A 24,256-nucleotide genomic window follows, 5' to 3' on the forward strand; every position below is an offset into this window, starting at 1 on the left:
TACGTAGGGAGTTGTAGTACATTCCTAGAGTAATTATCTAAAGGCAGCTCTTGAGGGATCATTAACAGAGTTTGTTGGGATAGTTTACATTTATCTCCAAGAGTCTTCTGGTTCAGTTCCTTCAGTATCTTTGTGACAGTCTCCCACAGATTAAAAAACCTGTGACCATTAGTGTTCCCCTTCTCTGTATACATTAATATCCCCTGTCAGTCCTATCTGGTACGGCTCCTACCCACTGGAGCAATATTTTAGGATAGGTCACACGAGTGATTTGTAAACAATCTCTGTTGTAAACTGATAGCACTTCCCTAGTATTCTACCAATAAACTGAAGTCTACTACGTGCTTTATCCATGACTGAACCTATGTGGTTATTCCATTTCATGTACCTACAAAGCATATACAAGCACCTGGTTGTAGAGATGGCTGATTCCAGCAGTGACTCATTGGTATTTTGGTCATAGGTTACTACATTTTTTTCATTTTGTGAAGTGCAAAATTTTACATTTCTGAACATTTAGAGCCAGTTGCCATACCCTGCATCATGTTGAAATCTTATCAAGATCTGACTGAATATTTATGCGGTTTCTCTCAATTAGTACTTCATTATAGATAGCTGAATCATCTGCAAAAAGACTGGTTTTACTATTCATATTGCCTACAAGTCATTAATATACAACATGAACAGCAATGGTCCCTGGTGCACAGCCAAAGTTACTTCTACATCTGATGATGGCTCTCCATCCGAGATAACAGGCTGCACTCTCCCTACCAAAAAGTCCTCAACCCAGTCACAAATTTCATTTGATACCCATATGATCATACTTTTGACATTGCAGTACTAAGACAATTGCTTTTTGGAAATCGAGAATCACTGCGTCTACCTGGTTGCTTTGATCCAAAGCTTTCAGTATGACATGTGAGAAAAGTGCAAATTGGGATTTTCACATGATCAATTTTTTAAAAAACCGTGCATCACTTCTACAACGCTTCTTGTAGATGAGTGTGACCTGTGCCATTTTTCAAAAATTCGGCACGGCTTTTTGTTCGAGGATCTACGATAGATTGTAGTGAGGAGAGGGGTTAACTTGGCTGCAAATTCAGCAGAGAATCTGACAGGAACTCCATTGGGCCCTGGAGCTTTGTTTAGTTTTAACAATTTCAGCTGTTTCTCAGCACCATTGACACTAACACTTATTTAATTCATCTTTCCAGTGGTTTGAGGATTAAATTGGAGCAATTCTCCTGGGTTTTCCTTTGTAAAGGAACATTTGAAAATTGAGTTAAGCATTTCACCCTTTCATCTACATCTACATCATACTCTGCAAGCCACCTAATGATGTGTGGTGGAGGGTACTTTCACTACCACTTTTTGACCCTGCAACCCTGTTCCAGTCCTGAATAGTGTGTGGGAAGATTGATTGTCGGTAAGTCTCTGTATTGGCTCTAATTTCTTGAATTTTCTCCTCGTGGTTAATACACGGGATGTATGTCGGGGCGAAGTAATATGTTGTCGGACTCCTCCTGAAAAGTGCTGTCCTGAAATTTCAATAGGAAATCTCTCCGTGATGCACAATGCCTCTCTTGTAACATCTACCAGTGGAGTTTGTATAACATCTCTGTAATGCTCTCTCGCCAGCTAAAAGATCCCGTGATGAAATGTTCTGCTCTTTGTTGGATCTTCTTTATCTTCTCTACCAGTTCTACCTGATAGGGATCCCAGATAGATGAACAATACTCAAGAATCAGATGAACAAGTGCCTTATAAGCCACTTCTTTTGTGAATGAGTTATATTTCCTTAAGATTCTTCCGATGAATCTGAGTCTTGTGTCTGCTTTTCCCAGTATCTGTTTTATATGGTCATTCCACTTAAGGTCACTCTGGATAGTTACACTTGGATATTTTATGGCAGACACTGTCTCAAGGTGTTTGTCATCAATAGTGTAGCTGTACAGTAATGGATTTCTTTTTCTATGTATGCGCAAGATGTTACATTTATTTATGTTCAGGGTCAACTGCCAGAGTCTGTTCCATTCATCAATTCTCTACAGGTTGTTCTGCAAATTCTTATTATCTTCTGATGTTGCTACTTTGGTATAGACAACTGTGTCATCTGCGAATAGCCTTAAAGAGCATCCGATGCTTTCTTCTAAATCATTTATGTATATTGTTAACAGCAACGGTCCTATCACACTTCCCTGTGGTACTCCGAATATTACCTTTACACCTGTCGATTTAGTTCCATTAAGAGCAACATGTTGAGTTCTGTCTGCAAGAATGTCTTGAATCCAATTGCAGGTCTGCTGTGATACTCCGTAACCACATATTTTTTTCATTAAATGGCAATGAGGGACGGTGTCAAATGCCTTACTGAAATCAAGGAACACGGCGTCAACCTGAGCACCATTGTCCACTGTGCTGTGGATCTCATGGAGGAATAGAGTGGGCTGAGTTTCACAGGATTCCTATTTGTGGAATCCATGTTGATTTTTATAAAGGAGATGTTCATTTTCCAAAAATGTCATAATTCTTGAGCATAAAACATGTTCCATAATTCTACAACAGATTGACATCAATGATATACGTCTGTAACTGTGTGGATCTGTCTTACGGCCTTTCTTAAAAACGGGAATGACCTGCCTTTTTCCAGTTGTTAGGTATTTTTCATTGCTCAAGCGATCTGCAATAAATTACTGCTAGAAGGGGAGCAAGTTCTTTTGCATAATCTTTATAGAATCTTATAGGTATCTCATCTGGGTCTCAAACCTTTCCACTATTAAGCTATTGTAGCTGCTTTTCAGTTCCGTGATCAGTTATCTCAATATCTGCCACTTCGATGTTCGTACGATGATTGAAAGTCCACGGTGAAGCAGCTTCAGAAGACCGAATTCAGTATTTTGGCCTTCTCTTTGTTATCTTCCATTTTGGTGCCAGTGTGGTCACCAAGAGAATGAATAAATGATTTTGACCCACTTACTGATTTTACATACAACCAAAATCTCGTAGTCTTCGTTGATCCATTATGGACGCTGGCATGAACTTCCTGATGCGATAATTTACCAACAGCCGTATGTATTGTAGAAATTTATTTTATTTTATGAAATTCTATGTGCTATCAGTTTCGGCATTACATTGATGCCATCTTCAGGCCCCACACGTCATAGTCGTAAAATTGCTATACACGGAGGGAGCCATATAACTGGATCCGTGATTCAAATCATTGTGCAACAGCTCTTGGTGGCCAGGCGACACAGCCTCTCTTAGGGTTTTTTCTCAGATTTGTTGACAATGTCTTACTTTCAAAATCATTGAACGCTTCTCTCATTGCTCTCCTTACACTCATTTTCGCTTTGTTCAGCTTTTGTTTGTCACCTAGGTTTTTACTTCTCTTGAATCTGAGTTGAAGTGCTCTTTGTTTATGTAGTGCTTTTCTAACATGACTATTACACCATGGTGGATCTTTTCCATCTCTTAAAACATTACTCATAACATACTTGTGTATGGCATATTGAACGATGCCTTTGAATTTTTTCCATTTGTTCTCCACATCTTTGTCCTCATCACCGAATATTTGATACTAACTGCTGAGATATTCTGAAATTTATATCCTGTCACCATTGCTGAGCAAATATGTCTTCCTACCTTTCTTAACATTCCTTGTAGGACCCGTCATCATAGATTCTGTCACAGCCTTGTGATTACTGATACCTTTCTCTGCGTTAACTGATTTTATAAGTTCAGGTATGCTTGTTGCCAGGAGGTCTAAAACGTTATCCTCTTGAGTTGGTTCTCTAACTATCTACTCAAAGTAATTTTAGGGCAAGACATCCAGGACAATGGCTCATGATTCTCTGTCTCTGGCACCACTTTTGATGGCATAACACTTCCAATCTATACCTGGCAAGTTGAAGTCACCCCCTATTACAGCGGCACAATCAGAAAAATTACTAATGATATTGTGCAGGTTCTGTCCGAAGCATTCTACAACTTCAGATCCTGACCCAGGTGGTCTATGAAAGCATTGGATAACCATTGTTGACCGTTATTTGATACTCAATTTCACCCAGATTAATTAACATTCAGAGTCCGTGGTAACCTCACTAGACATTATCGAATTTTTTACTGCAATATGCACGCTGCCACCATTGGCGACTAACCTATCCCTAGGATAAACATTCCAGTCTGAACTTAGGATTTCATTGTCACTGATGTCTGGTTTCAATCAGCTTTCTGTTCCCAATACTAACTGTGCAATGCCACCTTCAGTAAGCGATACTAATTCTTGGACCTTTCCTGGGATGCTCCTGCAGTTTACTAAAATCATATTAATCTTTCTATCTCTGATCTGCGAGGACCAAGAATCTCCGTGGTTGCTGTGGTTGATTTGACATGCAAATCATCTTTGCTCCCAAGGGAGGAGTTCTCTAACCTGAAACAGCTCCGTGTGCACACCACACGTACTCCACTACTCTAGTAGCCGCATCCTGCATTTATAGTTCAATTCTTTTATCTTGGCGGCTTGCGCATGCCCTCCCAGATGCGGGAGGTTGCTGCGTTGCCAGTTGCAAACGACGTACACGCCAAGAGAAGCAGCGCCAACTTACGTTTAGGCGGGAGCGCGCAGTTTATGAAGTAAAGCCACCACGGCCGCACTAACCCTTTCGCTGCTAAGAGACGTGCTCCCCGCATTCCGTTTAACAAAAGTCCTGGAGTACTCTAAAATATCAAGCAAAATACCGACAAACACTGTTGGTATGACTACGAATTGCTCACGTTTCATCGAAGTACAATAGGAAATAAACAATTACCGCTTTTCTTTATTGCAAAAAAGCGGTTCGTGAGAATGATACAAACACCTTTCCTTGCTATCACCTGAATTAGGAGGCTTATTGCTTGTTTGGCTTAATTAATTAATAGAATATGAAGCAGTTGGTATAAAGAATGCTTTTTCCAAACTTTCTATAAAAAAAAGTCTGCTATCAAGACTTTGCTTTTGTTCGATTACTTTATATATGACTGAACGTTTCTAAAACTTAAGACACTCGTCCGTGCTCTGCACTGCAGTCGAGTTCTGGCAACGTCGTTCTCTGTTCATCGGCTGACTGTGTTTTGTGACGTCAGATGCGCAGAAAGAACCTAAACTTGCCCGCCGTCGTAAATGACGCGCACTTTAGTGCACGCCTGACCTATTAATGGGAACCTTAAAATTCTGCACCCGATAGCGGAGGTCGTGAAATTTGCATCCGATACTGCCACAGAGCCGTCTGAGCCTCTGGTTTAGATCTTCCACTCTGCTCCAAACCGGAGGACCACGATCGACCCTGGGTACGATGCTACAAATAGACAGCTCAGCCTGCAACCTGCGTGCAAATTCTGAGGCAGTGGCTACCTTCGCCTTACACGCTTAATTACGGTTATATCTGTTATTGGTTGCTGATTTTTAAGTACTTTGTCACACACAATGATGATGGTTAACATTCACAACAATCCTAACTGCAATCGACGGTCGTTATATAAAGGCACATTTGCATGCCAAGCGTGAGTTTCCTCGGAAACGCGAAATATTAATTAAATAAATAATCAGTGACAAATAAATAAAGCCTATGGCACACAACTGCAGCGCTGTGTCGCTGATAAAACAAAAGCACAATTACGTTACTCTTATGTTTGATTAAGAAAGAGAGAGCTCTGGTTGAAGTGGTGCGAGAAGCACGTATTTTATTTTATTGTCTGGCACACCGCCATATTTCATGTTATAGAAGAATACTGCGAGTTGCAACCACACTAGGCACTCGATTCTGTAAAGAATTTATATTTATAAAAGGAAGTAGGATTATGAACTGTAGGCTTATTCATTGAATATATCTGATTTAACCAACTGTGTAACTTTTTTATGTTTAGTAGACAATCACCTCTGTACGACGTATTGGCATGGCTGGCAAATTATTGTAATATTGAGATTTAGATTATGAGTCTGCACCTACCGCAGCAGTCTTTGGAAACGATTTAATTACGAAGTCCGATTATTCAGTTTTATTTCACGGTCAACTACGAGTAACATTGCCTTTACGAAAAAGCCATTGTCAAGCGTCTGATAACGAATAATTAAACGTCCACGTTCCAGATAAGCAAATACAATTGCAATCACAATCACCATCATACAGATAGAATAATTAACATATTTAAAATAACATTTTTTTTAAATTTATTTTATTTATTTTATATTGGCGACCGTGACACGACTTGTTATTTTGTCATTTGTTACATTGTTCTCTTTGTTTCATGTAAAAAATCAACTTTCTGGACCTGGACGTCAATGTATGAGAGGTAACAAAATCTGAAGATATTTTCCAATTCTGAAATTTTGCGGGAAGACGCAATGAAACTTCCAGCAAAATAAGGTAAGACGCAGCATCTTTGCATTGGTAGGCTTGACCAGACGTATAATTCAGTGTATTAGCTTTTCAGTAAATTCTGTAGTGTTTCTTTTCTGCATAACAGTTTCAGTGATAAATTTCATTCTCAGTACTTTTCCCTAAACAATAACGTATGCAACAATACCAATACGTGAGTGTACAATATGGCCGACTTCTGTACGATATCATGTAACATGGCCAGCAGCCATTACCAATAATCTCAAATTCAGTTTATATTTTTAAATTAAAAGACAGCCATTGTTGCTACGAGCGATTCATGCTCAACTACATTTTATTTTAAAATCAGTGTCAAAAATTTTCTTGAAACATATATCACGTGTGGCATGGTAATAACTAGAAAACAATACGCAAAAATGGAACAGCAAGGACGTACTATTCAGACGCAATCCGACTCGGACGTGAGACAAGTGTTAGAAAATGACTTTATGACAGCAACCGGTAGTGACGATTCATCAAACATTGACGCAAGTGTTGACGAAAATTTTGACGATAGGCCGTCCACTACAAAAATTTCAAAATCTCAATCAGAGTCCATGTTAATGCATGACGTCACGTCTAATGACGCGGCGGGGGCAGAGACCTTGCAAACGGTAAACATTGCCGACATGTTACAAATGCTAATGAAACAAAACGCCGAAAACATGGCAACCTTAAAGGCACAATTAGAGACACAAAATGAACAGTTAAAAACACAAAATGACGAAATCAAATCTGATCTCATAGCAATCAAGATAGGTAATGACACTTTGTGTAAACGTGTGGAACTTATAGACGCCACACTGACCAAACAGATGACCGAACTCAGTACTAAATTTTCCCAGCTCAATATGAGACAAGAAAAGACTACAACTGACGTAGCACTTTTACAGACACAAGTAAAAAACCTTAATGTCACGTGTGAAGTTCTTACTGAACAAATTCAAACATATCCTTCAGTACATGACAATCTTGAAAAACGAATTACTGACGTGCAGAATAAATTTGACAATGTTGAACAACACCTGACTGACATCTTACAATCAGATGCCACAGCTCATTTTCAAAATATTAATAAAGAATTTCATGATTGGGTTGAGAACAAAGACAAACATTTTGATAGATGCTTACGTGAAAATTTACCAACAATTGTGCACGACTCCGTAGCGCAATACATTACTAATAACAAACAGCTGATCAGTGACGCAGTACAATCCGTCACTGCACCCATGAGACAATTCACCGATCAACTACAGTCTGAATGTAACGAAAATATCAGTCAAAATGTACAGTTCAGAAACCAATATACATTCGAGTATGATACACACATTCCGCACACGACAAATACACAAGAACAAAACACACCACGACTACAACACATACCACGATGTGGAAACACAAACACAAGCTATTATCATGGTAAACCACAGCAACATTATCGTAATTACTCGCCAGCTGAACATACCAGTAATTACAGTGGAATAAATCCATATCACAATGCGAAGGAAGATGAAAGCTTAATGAAACACAGGCAATTTCAGATTTTTATCCCAGAAAAACGAACCATTCATCCGGTGATTTTTCTTAAATCTTTTAGTAACGCATTTCCACGCACTTGGAGTGACCGGAAAAAGATTTCATATATAGTCGGTTACATCCAAGGCGATGCAGCTGTCTGGGCATACAGTCAAGCTGACGTATGTACCACGTACAGTGAGTTTGAGCGTGCTTTTCTGAACAAATTCTGGTCGCAATCCGTCCAGGAGCGACTCAGAAGACAAATTTTAGAACCTGAAACTTTTAACAGTAAAAATGGTAACTTACGCAGATATTTTGAAAAATACTTGAACATGGGACATTTTTTAGACGAACCAGTCGCAACGCGTGATATACTCCGAGCGTTGAAGGCCAAATTGCCTTTCAACATTAAGGAAAAACTTCTACATATCCCGGATGACGATTCAGATTATTTTTTAACAGCTTTAGATTCGGTTGACATGTTACTTGAAGATCAGCGCTTCGCGCGGCAAAACAGCAGCCACAATGTTTACACTAGTGGTATGCAAAACATGCAGGCTTGCCAACACAATTCTGGCGCGCCCACAGTTGGATACGCGGTACAACAAAAACAGCAAACTCACATGCCGTCTCAGTACGGAAATCAAAATCAACACGCGTATTCCAATACAAACAATAGTTACAACAGTAATAACATTTCATGCGGCAATCCATACAAAAGGCACCACGGTAATAACTACAATGGTAACAATGGATACAAAGGTAATAACAAAAACACAAACAGAAATAGAAATAATAATAACTACGAGCCAAGACAGCATCAAGGTTGGACTCTTAACGATCAGTACTTTCATTCAAACTCTGCTTTACCACAGCAGCCACCAGGTCAAAATTGGAGCATACCTTATGACCGACAGGTAAGTTATAATGCGCAACAGCAACAACAACCGCAAAAGTTTGGAGATCATAATAGGCAATATCCGAATGTGAATATAATAGAAATGACACCTGATGCACAACCTCAATCTGTGTCAGTACCTAGTACAAATGATAATCCAACAAACTAGAAACAGTCACTACTTTGCCCCAGGTCGTGGCTGAAGAATTCTTGGGGAGCGACTTCAATGTTAATCAGTTATTCGACACCACACTTGAACAACAGAATAATGATATGCCGAGTAATTCTAAACAAAAACTACCTGTTTTATTTATAAGATACAACCACAATAACAATATATCAGATGAACTTTTACAAGACAGTACACAATATCGTTTAAACACAAATGAAATTGTTTTAGCATCTACTACTGGTGTAGTAGGTGGGATTCCAACTACTATTATCCTAGATACAGGTGCAGCTGTGAGCGTTTTGTCTTTTAATTTCTATAACAAGATGTGTGAATTGGAACCTGTGCCTGAGTTTCCTGCCCAAAACTGTAAAATAACTACTGCACTAGGTAATAAGTCATGTAGGGTTACGAAACAAACATCACAGAAACATAATAAAAAGAAAACAAAAATTCGAGGTAGGAATGCTTGTACTACTTCGTACTCATCATAAATCTGTAGCACTCAAACGACGCAACGCTAAGTGGCGTCTGCTATATGAAGGACCTTATATAATTGTTAACATACCGCATCCTGGTGCGTATCTGTTACAACATCCTAGAACTAACAAAATTATTGGGCTATACGCACACCGAGATCTTAGAGCATTTCATGCTGAATAATGTCAAAGTCATACCCATCAAAATATTGCTAAGCAACTCGAAAAACTCTGTTGTTACAACACAGATAATAAGTAGTATAGAAATTTTCATTTCAGCGGTTCCAGTGACGCAGTTGAAGACAGAAGAACTCTTCTTTCAGCGCGCGCCTCCACCTGAAAGACGGAATATTAAAGTAAAATTTATGATTACGTAGCGGTGGATGACATATTAATTTTTCACGGAACATTTGTTACTGAAGGTACCACTGACTTGGTGTGACATCTGACGAACTGACAGACGTCATCTGTGAAGCGATCTTTTACTTTGAGAAATAGATTAGACGCACATCTCTCAACACGAAAAGCATCTATCAGTAGTCAAGGCCACACAGACACTCTACACACACGCACAAAACGCGAGGAATCGAACATTTTCTCTCTCTTACTATTTTGAATATTTATTGAGTAGTGAAAACGCCTGGTCTTGCCCACTGATGTAATGAATGTTGTGTCTAACCTATCTTAATTTCAGATGACATCACAAAAAACATTGATAATATCCCAGCAAAACTGCTAAAGAGGATGTAAATATCTGCAATTCATGTAATCAAATGTGACACAATGTAATAACCTATAGCGATGTAATGATGATGTAAACATGTTTATGTGCAACTATATTATGTTTATGCTAAGAAAATATGTGACGTGTGTATGTATAATTACTTATTTTTTTAACTGATGTATAGTGTAACGGTTACTATGTAAAAATTTGAACAAAACGAGTGCCAAAAAGACATTGCATAGTGAACCACTGTTTACGGACATTAACGAACATTACTAACTCTGCAACTACGCGGAAACCTATGTGAAAGAAACTGTTAATGCCGTTTATTATGCAGCATATCTATGTGAACGCGATGAACGATTTCCTTGATTAATAACTACGAACATTTAAGTGAGCTATATTCAGCAAAAAAAAAAAAAAAAACTGAAAATGTGAAGTGCATAATTCGTGCATCGTCTAGTGATATTACTACAGTACCCAACTTCAAGATGTTAACTGGATTAAATGGACACAAAGTGCCTGTCCAGAAAACAACACGACGGGTGGAAGAATTTTGGTTGGAACTTCAGGGAATGAAATGTTCTCGAAATGTGACGGACACTCTTACCTGGATTGTCCAAGGATCGATGCCAGCTATGTGCCGTCCGAGGTTCTGCAACCAAGCTTCCACGGAATGTAAAAAACGAACTGCACGTGGACCAATTACTCGACGGGTCACGTCTGATCTGTAATAAGCAATGCTTTTAGTCACAACGAACTGCATCACTACGACTATAATGGAAATGAGAAATGGACACGCTTATGTATTAATCACGTTGTTATACAATGATGTTACTGTGATCAAAAAACTTTACCACGACGATACTAACCTGTAAAAAATTATTGTGCAGCGGATGGATATGAACTGTAATAACGACACGATGTGTATAGGTCAACGCACCTGAAAAATACGGACATTTTTCTTTGAAGTATTTCAAAACAATACTATGTAACTAAGAACATTCAACAATCTAAGTTGTATTGTGTTATAACAAATATTGTAAATTTAAAACTAAGTTACCTGTCATAGAATGTAGTCTTCATATGTAATCTTGGTTGACGACTGAAAAACGCGCGCACACGAACAATATGATCTGCAATACTGTGCCGCGTGATCTAACTGTACGATATAACGGCAGTGCCGCAGTTACACAGACGCTTCTGCGCATGCGCGCACTCTATCTGCCAACATTAGAACTTTTACGGCGCACCCGCGTCATTCAAATTTTGTATATAATGTGTATAATGTGTAATGTAAGTCATGTAAATAGTTGTAGATAACTTAGATTTTCTTGTGCCTTTAAGTGAATTGCTCACCTGCAGGTGTGTCCTTTCGCCTCGCAATTCAGGGGGCAATATAAAGGCACATTTGCATGCCGAGCGTGAGTTTCCTCGGAAACGCGAAATATTAATTAAATAAATAATCAGTGACAAATAAATAAAGCCTATGGCACACAACTGCAGCACTGTGTCACTGATAAAACAAAAGCACAATTACGTTACTCTTATGTTTGATTAAGAAAGAGAGAGCTCTGGTTGAAGTGGTGCGAGAAGCACGTATTTTATTTTATTGTCTGGCACACCGCCATATTTCATGTTATAGAAGAATACTGCGAGTTGCAACCACACTAGGCACTCGATTCTGTAAAGAATTTATATTTATAAAAGTAAGTAGGATTATGAACTGTAGGCTTATTCATTGAATATATCTGATTTAACTAACTGTGTAACTTTTTTATGTTTAGTAGACAATCACCTCTGTACGACGTATTGGCATGGCTGGCAAATTATTGTAATATTGAGATTTAGATTATGAGTCCGCACCTACCGCAGCAGTCTTTGGAAACGATTTAATTACGAAGTCCGATTATTCAGTTTTATTTCACGGTCAACTACGAGTAACATTGCCTTTACGAAAAAGCCATTGTCAAGCGTCTGATAACGAATAATTAAACGTCCACGTTCCAGATAAGCAAATACAATTGCAATCACAATCACCATCATACAGATAGAATAATTAACATATTTAAAATAACATTTTTTTTTAATTTATTTTATTTATTTTATAGTTACTGGCAGACGCGGTTCATGCGAAACACAAAATTCGGCACTTGTCACTTTCGGTTTTATATCACTCACAAATCGGTATTGATGAGGGTCAACCCCACAACGATAATGGGGATGCGCTCATTTGTTACACTTCCGTGAATTTACAATTTACTCCTCATTCGGCACATCCGCCATTGACACCATACTCGGCTCGACCACCCTTCTTGCCCATCTTCTCAGTACTGCCGCTCACTCGACACTCCTCTCACTGCCTCCTGCAGCGCTCGACAATCGACTCCTGTCTACTATTGACCTGGGTGTCGGATACTAGTATCTGTGTTCATGGGATCACAGATCCCTTACAACATTAATCTCATTTCCTTCTTTCAAGACATTGTCCATTCTGTTCAGCTGCTCTTCCAGGTCCTTTGCTGTCTTTGAGAGAATTACAATGTCATCGGCAAACCTCAAAGGTTTTATTTCTTCTCCATAAATTTTAATTCTTTCTCCAAATTTTCTTTTGTTTCCTTTACTGCTTGCTCAATATACAGATTAAATAATATCAGGGATAGGCTACAACCCTGTCTCACTCCCTTCTCAACTGCTGCTTCCCTTTCATGCCCTTTGACTCTTATAATTGCAATCTGGTTTCTGTACAAGTTGTAAATAGTTTTTCGCTCCCTGTAAATAACACCTGCTACCTTCAGTATTTGAACAAGATTATTCCAGTCAACATTGTCAAAAGCTTTTTCTGAGTTTACAAATGCTAGAAACATAGGTTTGCCTTTCCTTAACCCATCTTCCAAGTTGTAGGGCCAGTATTGCCTCACATTTTTCAACATTTCTACAGAATCCAAATTGATCTTCGGTGACTCGGCTTCTACCAGTTCTTCCATTCGTCTGCAAAAAAATCGTGTTAGTATTTTGCAACCGTGACGTATTAAACCGATAGTTTGGTAATTTTCACATCTATCAACACCTGCTTTCTTTGGGATTGAAATTATTGTATTCTTCTTGAAGTCTAAGGGTATTTCACCTGTCTCGTACATCTTTCTCACCAGATGGAATAGTTTTGCCATGACAGGCTCTCACATGGCTGAGTGTTGTGGAGTGTTGTCTACTTCCCAGGCCTTGTTTTGACTTAGGTCTTTCAATGCTCTGTCAAATTCTTCAGCCGTATCATATCTCCCATTTCGTTTTCATCTATGTCATCTTGCATTTCCATAATATTACCCTCAAGTACATTACCCTTGTATATACCCTCAATATACTCCTTCCACCTTTCTGCATTTCCTTCTTTGCTTAGGGCTGGTTTTCCATCTGCGCTCATCTTTACAGTTGACCTCTAGCCATCCCTGCATAAGCATTTTGCCCTCCCTGTCGATCTCATTTTTGAGATGTTCGTATTTCTTTTTGCCTGCTTCATTTATGGCATTTTTATATTTTCTTCTTTCATCAGTTAAATTCAATAACTGCTGAGTTACTCAAGGATTTCTGCTAGCCCTCATATTTTTACCTACTTGATCCTCTGCTGCCTCCACTATTTCATCTCTCAAAGCTGCCCATTCTTCTTGTATTGTACAGTTAACCATTAGGATTTCAATACTCTCACCTGTGGGAGACATTTCTTTCGATCTTACACTGATACTTCTGGGTTTCCTACATCTATTGTTATCTGGATTGGATGGAGAGTCGCCTAACCTGAGAAACCCTTGTGTGAATCCCACACACAGTGAGTTACCTCTGATGTGTAGTGCATGCCTGACCTACTTAGGGAGTCCCTACAGTTCTCAACCCTATGGTGCAAGTCCAGGAAGTTGTAGCCTAGTTTGTCACACATTTTTGAATTCTCTGGTTCAGTCCTTCCACTCTACTCATAACCAAAGGGCCACCATCACTTCCGGGGACAATGCTGCAAATTGTGAGCTTCATTGAAACTCCACGCACAATGCTGGTCCTCTCAACCTTCTCTGCCAGTTGTCGGAATGACACAAGAATGATTTCAGAGCCCAGATGACAGACATCATTTGTTCCAATGTGTGCCACAGTCTGTAGTTGGCTGCAACTTATTCTTTCAATGACTCCTGGAACAGCCCGTTCAACATGTTGAATGAGGCCCGCCCCCAGGCACTGAGTGCACCTGATGTTCTTTCCCGTCCCTTGCTGCCATTTCCCTGAGGGATACCACCATTCACCGTACATTCAAAGTGCTGATGATTAATTGACCCCTACCCTTTTGCGTTTGCTTCCTCCCGACACTGGACAAAACAGGTTTCCCCACAACAGGTGTAGTGGGTCCCACTGGCTCAGTTTCAGTGAAAGACGGCACTTCAAACTTGTCGGTTAGGGGGATCGGTACGACAGTCTGAGTCCTCCTCGGTCACCATCCGCCCTGTACAAGCCACGCAAAGTCAGTTGGACAGGTAATGACAGATCCTGTACTTTCTGCAGAGGAGGCAGGATCCACAGGAGAAGAGGTACCTCTGGTAGAGGTATCACAGGTACACGACTCTCGGGAGTTCTTCCGACACACCAATTCGCAGCAGCTGTCAATCGTTTGTCAGTAGTCGTGGTAATTTCCGACTGCTTCTGAACGTCGACCAACTCGTATAGTTTACATATATCTTGAGAAAGCCTGTTAAAATCTTCAAGAACATGCTTGTAATGATAATTCTATAAATATACTACATCCCCTTATATATATTGCTCACATAAGGATTGTGAGAACAAGAGAAGGTTATTTACAGCATGCAGAGGGGCATTCAAACAATCATTCTTCCTGTGCTCCGTACATGAATGGAATGGAAAGAAACCCTAATAGATGACACAGTGGGTCATCCCCTCTTCCACTCACTTTGTAATGAAGCAGGGTTGCCCACTGATATCCTGTTTTGGTTTTACACAGCTTTAGTAACTTAGTTAAGCAATGAACTTGTATTTTTTTTCATTTTCACTACTCAGATTCCGACTACAGATTCTGTGACGTTCAGCCTCATCGTACAGAATTCAGAAATAGTTTAAATAAAATTCCCCTTGTAAAATCTATTATTTCAGTACATTCTAATGTCCATTCTGAAAGTAATGAGCTAATTAGTTTTATTGGAAATGCATCATATTAACAGTTATGAACAATGACATATATTGTGCAATACATATTAAATAAAATTCGAGTGAGCTAATAGATCGAATTCAGCTAGAAGACTGCATCCAAAAGAAAGCCTAAATTTTACTGATTCCAGCAAAGTGTTTAAATTAACCTAAAGTCTATTAATTAAATAGATATTAAGACTTGAAATCTGCAGCCTGTATGACTTTAAGTGCCAATTGGGACCAAACTACTGTATAATTCCGAGATCTGTTTTGATACTTTTGCTACCTATATTTTCTTCGTAAAATGACTCCAGTCTCAACTTTGTAAGTGCATTAATTAAGAATTAAGTAAATTTGAATATGTAAAAATTATTGTTCAAGAGGTGCCATGGTTATAAGTCAGGAATTCCCACGGCGGATGCATAAGTTAGTTCCCTGTATTTAAATTGATACAGCTCACTCATGTTATTTAAGTAATAAAACCCTATAGTTAACTTCAAAACCAATTAGAAAGGATCATTTTAACCCTGGGAAATTATAAAGTATGATATATTAACTTGACGATTAAGTGTAAGAGGCCTGGTCACATGAATATTGTGTGTGCGAGTGATAACAAATAAATCACACTGTGGTTGACATAAATGTTCTACAGTGAATACGATCTTGACTTTTGATTTTGGAAAACTTAACCTAGGATCCTGGCTTCTTAATTTCAGTGTGATTTAGGTGAGACAGACGCAGCTACCGGGAAGACAATATTGAATAAGCAAAGCAAGGTAGGTCGAGAACACTGCGCACTATCTACTGGGTGAGGAAATGTTTCAAAACCGGTTCATCCAGTTGTGACATGAACTTTAAGTGGCACTAATACATGATACATGTCCCGGCACGCTCCAACTTCACTGCGGTTTGCTGAGTGTGGATGTAGATGGTGTTCTTACACTCATTTTCACATTAACGAGAATGCAGCTGTATAAATTCGTAGAGAATATTAATAGCAATACTGGTATTGAGAAGGTTGGTTTCAGTGTATGAAATATGACAATAGTAAATGAATAGTTACATCCCATAATGAGATGTAATCTATGGAAAATACTGATGTACTAACAAATACACTGCAATTTGTTCTCCCTGCAGCTCCTGAAGTACATATTTGAGAAGTGTCCGAAGATAGAGAAGCTGATAATCGCCAACAACTTACTGGCCGACCGACAGTACGCGGAGTTGGTGTCGCGCCTGGAACACTTGCAGAGCCTGGAAGTGTTCGAGAATCGGAGAGGTGCGGGGCCCGTGGTGCTGCGCTTCCTGGCAGACACCTGCTCGAAGTTGCGGGAGATAAACCTCAGCTGTGACTACCACCCACTGGAGGACGTCGAGTACTTCGTGAAGGCCAAGAGGGACACACTCACTTCTGCCACCGTGCGCTGGACCATGGCGGGGAAGAGGTGAGTCTGTCGGCATCTTTCTCCGCGTTCTGGTACGTCACCTAAATTCACACAGACGTAAAATACTCCACGAGCCAGTGTACGGTGCGTGGCGGAGGATACCTTTTACCACCTCTAGTCACTATCTTTCCTGCTACACTTGTAAATGGAGCAAGCTGAAAAGTGGCTATCTGTTCTCCTCTGTACCAGTGCCGATTTCTCTTACCTTACCTTTGTGGTCATTATGTGATACGTATGTCGCTTGCTGTAGAATCGTTCTGCAGTCTGTCACAAATGCCAGTTATCTAAATATTCTCAATAGTGCTTCACAAAAATGATATTTTCTTCCCTACAGGCATTCGGATTTCAGTTCTCAGAGTATTTCTGCGATACGCGTTGATCAAACCTGTAACAGATTTCAAATCTGAAATAATTGCATGTATTCCTTTAATCCAATCTGGTATGGATTCCAAACACTTGAGCAGCATTCAAAACGCAAGTATTCTATTTGCAGACTTCTTTATAGCTAAGCTACATTTCCATAAAATTCTCCCAAAGAACTAAAGTCAACCACTTGCCTTCTCTTTACATACTCATTCCATTTCCTATCACTTTGCTACATTATGCCTAGATGTTCTGTCAGGCCACACACCACTAATACTGTATTCAGACATTACAGAATTGTTTTTCGTAGTCATTTTTATTAACTTACATTTCCCCACATTTAGAGCAAGCTGCCATCCATCTCATAAAATAGAAACTCTGTCTAAGACGTCCTGAATCTTCCTACAATCACTCAAAGATGACACTTTCCATAAACTACAGCATCAGAAAATTTTCAGTGTCAATGAACTTATTGTATGAAACTTCCTGGCAGATTAAAACTGTGTGCCAGACAGAGACACGAACTCGGGCAAGTGCTCTACCGTCTGAGCTACCCGAGCACGACTCATGAGCCATCCTCACAGCCTCAGTTCTGCCATTACCTCGTCTCCTACCTTCCAGACTTCACAGAAACTCTTCTGTGAACCGTGCAGAACTTATTGTATAGCGTACGGGGCCTGAAGATGGCAACACGAACATGAATTGCCGAAACTGGTTGCTTTCAAAATAAAATAAAATATCTTAAAGTGTACAGCTGTCGGTAAGGTTTATTGACATTGAAAAGTATATACTAGCCGATGTCCCCTAATTGCAACGGACCGACTGAGATTGTCAGAAAATTGTTGCTGTTCACCCTATCTGTCTGGTCATTTGTGTAAATAGATGTACAGAGGACAAGAGTGGTCCTAGCACACTTCCCTGGGGAAATCCTGATGGTTACTTTCTCTGTGAGGAACATTCACTGTCCTCATTGATGAGGATTTAAATTGGAAAAAACAAATTTTGGAATTCCTGAAACAACTTAGTTCACCCACATTTGCGCTTAGAAACATTGAAAATCCCACGGAAAGACAAAACAGTAAGCTGACATTTTGTATATTTTAATTCTACAACGTCATATGAAATAATTTTCTGGGATAACTCATCTTTAAAAAAGAAAGTCATCATAACTCAAAAAGGGCTGTAAGAATAATATGTGTTGCTCACCTGTGATCAACTTGTAGACATCTGTTTAAGGAGTTCTGACTACTGCTTCCCAGTGTATTTATCCCCTCATGAAGTTTGTTGTAAATAATACACTACAGTTTGAAAGGAGCAATGATGTACAAAATTACAATAGGAGAAGGAGAAATGACATTCATCACTCCACATTAAGGTTGTCTTTTGCACAAAAAGGGGTGCACAGTGCTGCAACTAACATTTTTGATCACTTACACAAGGACATAAAATGTCTGACAGGCAGCCAAGTAAAATTTGAAAACAAATTAAAAAACTTTCTACTTGACAACTCCTGTTCTGTACAAGAATTTCCATTATTGTAACATGTAAAATGTTGTGGGTAAGAATTACTAACTCACATCTGTATATTTAATACATAATAAAAAAAACTTATAAATGTTCAGCATATAGCCATATTTACAAATTAATTTGCACTGCGAACATCAAATAAGACTCGTTTGACGATTACGATTTATCATGCAAAAATGATCCGTGGAACACGAAATGAACTAACTAACTTTTCTATTACGTAAACACTCTTAGAGACGCTTACTTATCTGAGAACCTATTCTACGAGCTCGAACCTTCATTAACGGTCTGCTGTTTGGCATCGTGTCGAATGCTTCCTGCAGATCTAGGAATTTGCAGTCTGCCTGTTGCCCTCGATTTACAGTTTGCAGGACATCGTGTGAGAAGCGGACGAGCCGAGTTTCACCGGAATGGTGATATCTAGATCCCTATCGATTTTTGGATACGAGCTTTTCTCTCTCAAGAAGATTTGTTGTAATGGAAACTCCGGGTAGGAATATCGACAATGTAGAAAAAGACAGATTGCTACTTACCGTAAAGAAGACATATTTAGTTACAGACGAGCACAATTTAAAGACATTTATATAAAGCTTTCAGCCACAGCCATCATCAGTAAAAGAGAGACACGTGCCATTCGTACGTACAAGAAAGCATACCTCACGCAGACACGACCACCGACTTCAGTTTCTCGGGCCGGAATGCGACTGCGATGTGGGATACGAGCGACAATCTGGAGGGGCAAGGAAGGGGAAGGGGCGGTAGTGTACGAGTGCAGAGAGAGACAAACGCTGCCTAGCGGAGTGAGTGGGGACTCGAATGCTGACGAGTGCGGCGTTAGGAGGTCGTGGGACAGGTAGGTAGGGAAAACAAGGAGCAAACGAGGAGAGGAGCGAGGAAACGTGGGCAGGTGTAATGGCAGAGAATAGCAAACAAGGAAGGTGGGAGATGGGAATGGAGAGGAGATAACAGAATGTAGGGGAGTGGAAACTGTCGGATACAGAGTGCAGGAACAGTATGTTACTGTAGGTTGAGTTTGGGATAGTTACAGGAGCACAGTTCGGAAAGGCTGGTAGTGAATGGGAGGACCCAGATGCCCCGGGTAACGATGCAGGCGTCGAAATCGAGCAAATTATGTTCAGCTGCACGCCATGTCCCAGGGCGGTCCACTTCGCTCTCGGCCACAGTTTGGCAGTGGCTGTTCCTCCCGGTGGACAGCTGGCTGGTAGTCGTACTGATATGAAAAGCTGTGGAGCGGTTGCAACAGAGCTGGTAAATGGCGTGGCTGCTTTCACAGAAGGCCTGGCCCCTGATAGGGTGACAGCACTGGAATAGGGAGTGTTGGGTGACTGACTGAGCCAATTTTTCACCTCCGTCTTCCTCAGAGATATCTCGTCAATGTGCTAACACGAGGATCAGTAGTGTGTCACACAATTATGAGGCTAAGTAAGCAACATCGTTAAGCTTCAGAATCACCACTCTACCATTCCAGCATACCCCCATACTAAGGTATTTGGAATAAAACTGGTTGGACTGCATTGATTTGTACTATTTTTAGGTTGGGTCCTGCCTTCTATTGCACGATTCCTCCCACGTCGACTTACGAGGGTTGCCCAGAAGGTAATGCACCACATTTTTTTTTCTTCAACAACTCTTTATTGAACGTAATGAGAATTACACACACAAAATAATGGTATTTCATCTGTTGCTGTTGTTGTGGTCTTCAGTCCTGAGACTGGTTTGATGCAGCTCTCCATGCTACTCTATCCTGTGCGAGCTTCTTCATCTCCCAGTACCTACTGCAGCTTACATCCTTCTGAATCTGCTTAGTGTATTCATCTCTTGGTCTCCCTCTACGATTTTTACCCTCCACGCTTCCCTCCAATACTAAATTGGTGATCCCTTGATGCCTCAGAACATGTCCTACAAACCGATCCCTTCTTCTGGTCAAGTTGTGCCACAAATTTCTCTTCTCCCCAGTCCTATTCAATACCTCCTCATCAGTTAAGTGATCTACCCATCTAATCTTCAGCATTCTTCTGTAGCACCACATTTCAAAAGCTTCTATTCTCTTCTTGTTCAAACTAGTTATCGTCCATGTTTCACTTCTATACATGGCTACACTCCATACGAATACTTTCAGAAACGACTTCCTGACACTTAAATCTATACTCGATGTTAACAAATTTCTCTTCTTGAGAAATGCTTTCCTTACCATTGCCAGTCTACATTTTATATCCCCTGTACTTCAACCATCATCAGTTATTTTGCTCCCCAAATACCAAAACTCCTTTACTACTTTAAGTGTCTCAGTTCCTAATCTAATTCCCTCAGCATCACACAACATAATTCAACTACATTCCAGTATCCTCGTTTTACTTTTGTTGATGTTCATCTTATATCCTCCTTTCAAGACACTGTCCATTCCGTTCAACTGCTCTTCCAAGTCCTTTGCTGTCTCTGACAGAATTACAATGTCATCGGCGAACCTCAAACATTTTATTTCTTCTCCATGGATTTTAATACCTACTCCGAATTTTTCTTTTGTTTCCTTCACTGCTTGCTCAATATACAGATTGAATAACATCGGGGAGTGGCTACAACCCTGTTTCACTCCCTTCCCAACCACTACTTCCCTTTCATGCCCCTCAACTCTTATAACTGCCATTTGGTTTCTATACAAATTGTAAATAGCCTTTCACTCCCTACATTTTACCCCTGCCACCTTCAGAATTTGAAAGAGAGTATTCCAGTCACAGAAGAATGGCTGTGTTAGCCAAAGAGTACACAGCCAGTCACAGTACTTACGCTTGCCACGAGGCACTGCTGGGCCATTTTGTGTGCAGCAGGAGAGTAATGCAGTTGTGCCAGTCTACAGTTCGTAGCCGCGCTCAGTGGTCAGCCAGTGCCAACATTAGTCATCATCTGCAGCTCAGTATTGCTGCCATCGAGTCTTTGTTGCTTCATTCCAAGTTAGTCTTCAAATTCACCGGATTCGACATTTGAGATTACAAGACATTAAGTCATCACTGCACGATTTTTGACATGTATATTATGTCATTCTACAGATGCTTAGTCTAGTCGCGCCTTCTATAATTGATGACCAACTGATCATGGACTGCAGCAAAGTTAAGTAATAACTTCTTTCTTATTTTGTACTCCTGTTAATTAATTGTGTTTTCCTGTTGTAGCTACTGAGCAGTCTTGGCATAGTTGAACCCACGTTTCCACCTCCTCGGCTACCTCATCTTCGCCACCTCATGTTGACGGACTCGATTATGGTGGAAGATCGAGAGCCGTTGTGGGAAATGTGCCCTCTGCCCAGATGCGGTCGTACATGTTAAGCAGAAAGTGCTTGCCCTGCCCGAGCCTCCTCCACTCATTTCCGACGGATGAGAAGGCAGGAAAATGGCAGCCCAAGGTGTCGGACATAGCAGTAGGGTCCACTGTGACATTGTCTGCTACTGTCAGGCCCGAAAATCCCAGAGATCTGTCAGAGATTGGCCCACATGGTGGGCGAGGGAGTGGAATGTTAAAAGAGCTAATGAATGAAACCGAACTAGATTGTTTGCTGTCCTGAAGAAGGTGATGACACTGTGCACACAACTGTTTACAATGAATGCAGTTTGCCATTGTAGGATTATGGTTAAAAATGCAGAGGGCACGTGTCCACACACAAATTGCGTCGCGGCGTGCCTCGGTCCACCGAGGGACCGGGGGGCGCAGCGTGGTGAAGAGAAAGTGTGAGGAATGGAATGTTGTGTCACAGTAATGATAACATCTGCAAGATACTCTACCTGGTCAGCACAATGTTTGTCGAAGGTCACCAGAGAGGAGTAGAGCCTCCAGTCAGACTTAGTAAGCTGCCATTTGGGTGTGCACGTAGATGGGATAGGAGTCAGCAAACAGATATTACACGGGAAAAACGGTCACTCGATTACGTGTCAGAGAACGTACGCCTCAGACAGTGGGCGAGCTGGTCAGTGCAGAAGGATAGCTCCAAATGGGAATAGGTGTGCGTGAAGTCTGAAAGGAACATGGGTGCTCCTACATTAAGGCAGAGGAGGTTAATTTGATTGAGAAGGTCAGCCGAGAGGTCACCTCTCCGACACATTCTGGTAGAACCCCAAAGGGGCCGATGCACATTAAAGTCACTGAGCAGCAGAATGGGGTGAGGTAGCTGCCCAATAAACTCTAGAAAGTCTGCCCCGGCGATATCAAATGACGGAGGGACATAAATGGTACAGAAGGAAAAGGTCAAGTGAGGAAAGAAAAGGCAAATTGCAACAGCTCGGAGATGGGTAATCGGAGAGGTGGATCGACTGTAAACATCATCCCGTACGAGCTACAAGGCTCCTGCACGAGGGGGAGGAGGTCAAAACAGATTGGAAAGAAATGCGAGAGCTCAAAGTGGTCGTGAGGATGCAATATTGTTTTCCCGGAGGCAGAGGACGAGTGGACACTGTGATTCTAAGAGCACCCATAAATTGTCGTCGTCGGATCGAAGAACGCAAACGTTCCACTGGAGGAGAGTCACGACGAGGAAAACACGGAGGGGTGTCACCTCGGCGGCTGCCGAGTGCCGGCCTACGTATACCTGTCACTACGGGACACGGAAGCGGGAACATCCCACTCCGTGAAGCCTACAGGAGTGTCGGCATTCTCCGTCTGTCGGCCTGCGTATTCCAGGGCAGAAAAACAGCCGAGAGTGCACACCGGTGACACAGAGTTCGGCCAGGTGAGGGTATCACGTGGCGACAGCGTCGCAGGGGAGACCGGCCGCCTCCGTTCCACTTCTCGGAGCCTTTCCGGTTGGCAGACGAAGACTCTGATGTCGGCTGGCTGGAGGGATGTACAAAAGTCTTTGTAGGAGTGTTCCTTCTGTCCTTTATGCCTGCCGGTTGTGTAGCAGGTGGCTTAACCCTGGGAGGCGAAAATTTGTCGCACAGCTGGAGGAGGAGACGGGGACGCTACCGGGACACCGAGCAATTTCACAATCGCGGTGCTAAATATTAGGTCGGACGTCTGCACGGCCGGGTCCTCCGTAGAGCGAGAACGATACTGTAGGTGCCAGGCGGTAGGACGTGGGGTTTACGAGTAGCCGACAACTTACGAGCAGCCGGGTAATGCAGTTTTTCCTTCACTCATATCTCCCGGACAGCCGACTCGTCGAGATACGCGGGATAATCGCAGGAGGATTTGGCACGGTCGTCAGCGCTGTCGCTGCAGCGGGGAGAAGGAGGTGGGCACTCGCCCTCGTGAGTGTCACTACCGCAGGTTACACATCTGGCCGGGAGTCGAGAGGACTCTCAGGTGTGGTTGTAACGGTGACACCGGTAGCAGTGCGTCGGGTTTGGAATATACAGTCTGACTGTGATAACTTCATCACCTGCTTTGATCTTTGACAGAAGAACCACTCTGTCAAAAGTGAGAAACAGAGTGCGTGCGGGCACTGAGGAGGCATCTACCTTTTTCATCACACGATAGACTGCGATGGCACTCCGATCGGAGAGGTATGTTCGGATTTCTGCCTCAGTCAGAC

The 24,256-nt window shown here is 41.2% G+C and overlaps 1 protein-coding gene across 3 annotated transcripts in view; it reads left to right on the top strand.

Annotated features, from left to right (window-relative positions):
* LOC126442621 (F-box/LRR-repeat protein fbxl-1-like) overlaps positions 1 to 24,256 on the top strand; it is a 136,628-nt gene that overhangs the window by 16,743 nt on the left and 95,629 nt on the right. The window contains exon 2 of one of the 3 annotated variants that reach the window (XM_050090709.1): positions 16,520 to 16,827. The exons of the other annotated variants lie outside the window; for them this stretch is intronic. Within the exon in view, the coding sequence (XP_049946666.1) occupies positions 16,520 to 16,827 (308 nt within the window). The remainder of the gene's footprint in view (positions 1 to 16,519; positions 16,828 to 24,256) is intronic. 3 annotated transcript variants of the gene reach the window in all.

This window comes from Schistocerca serialis, unplaced genomic scaffold (assembly GCF_023864345.2).
Source record: "Schistocerca serialis cubense isolate TAMUIC-IGC-003099 unplaced genomic scaffold, iqSchSeri2.2 HiC_scaffold_1393, whole genome shotgun sequence".
NCBI classification, from domain to species: domain Eukaryota; kingdom Metazoa; phylum Arthropoda; class Insecta; order Orthoptera; family Acrididae; genus Schistocerca; species Schistocerca serialis.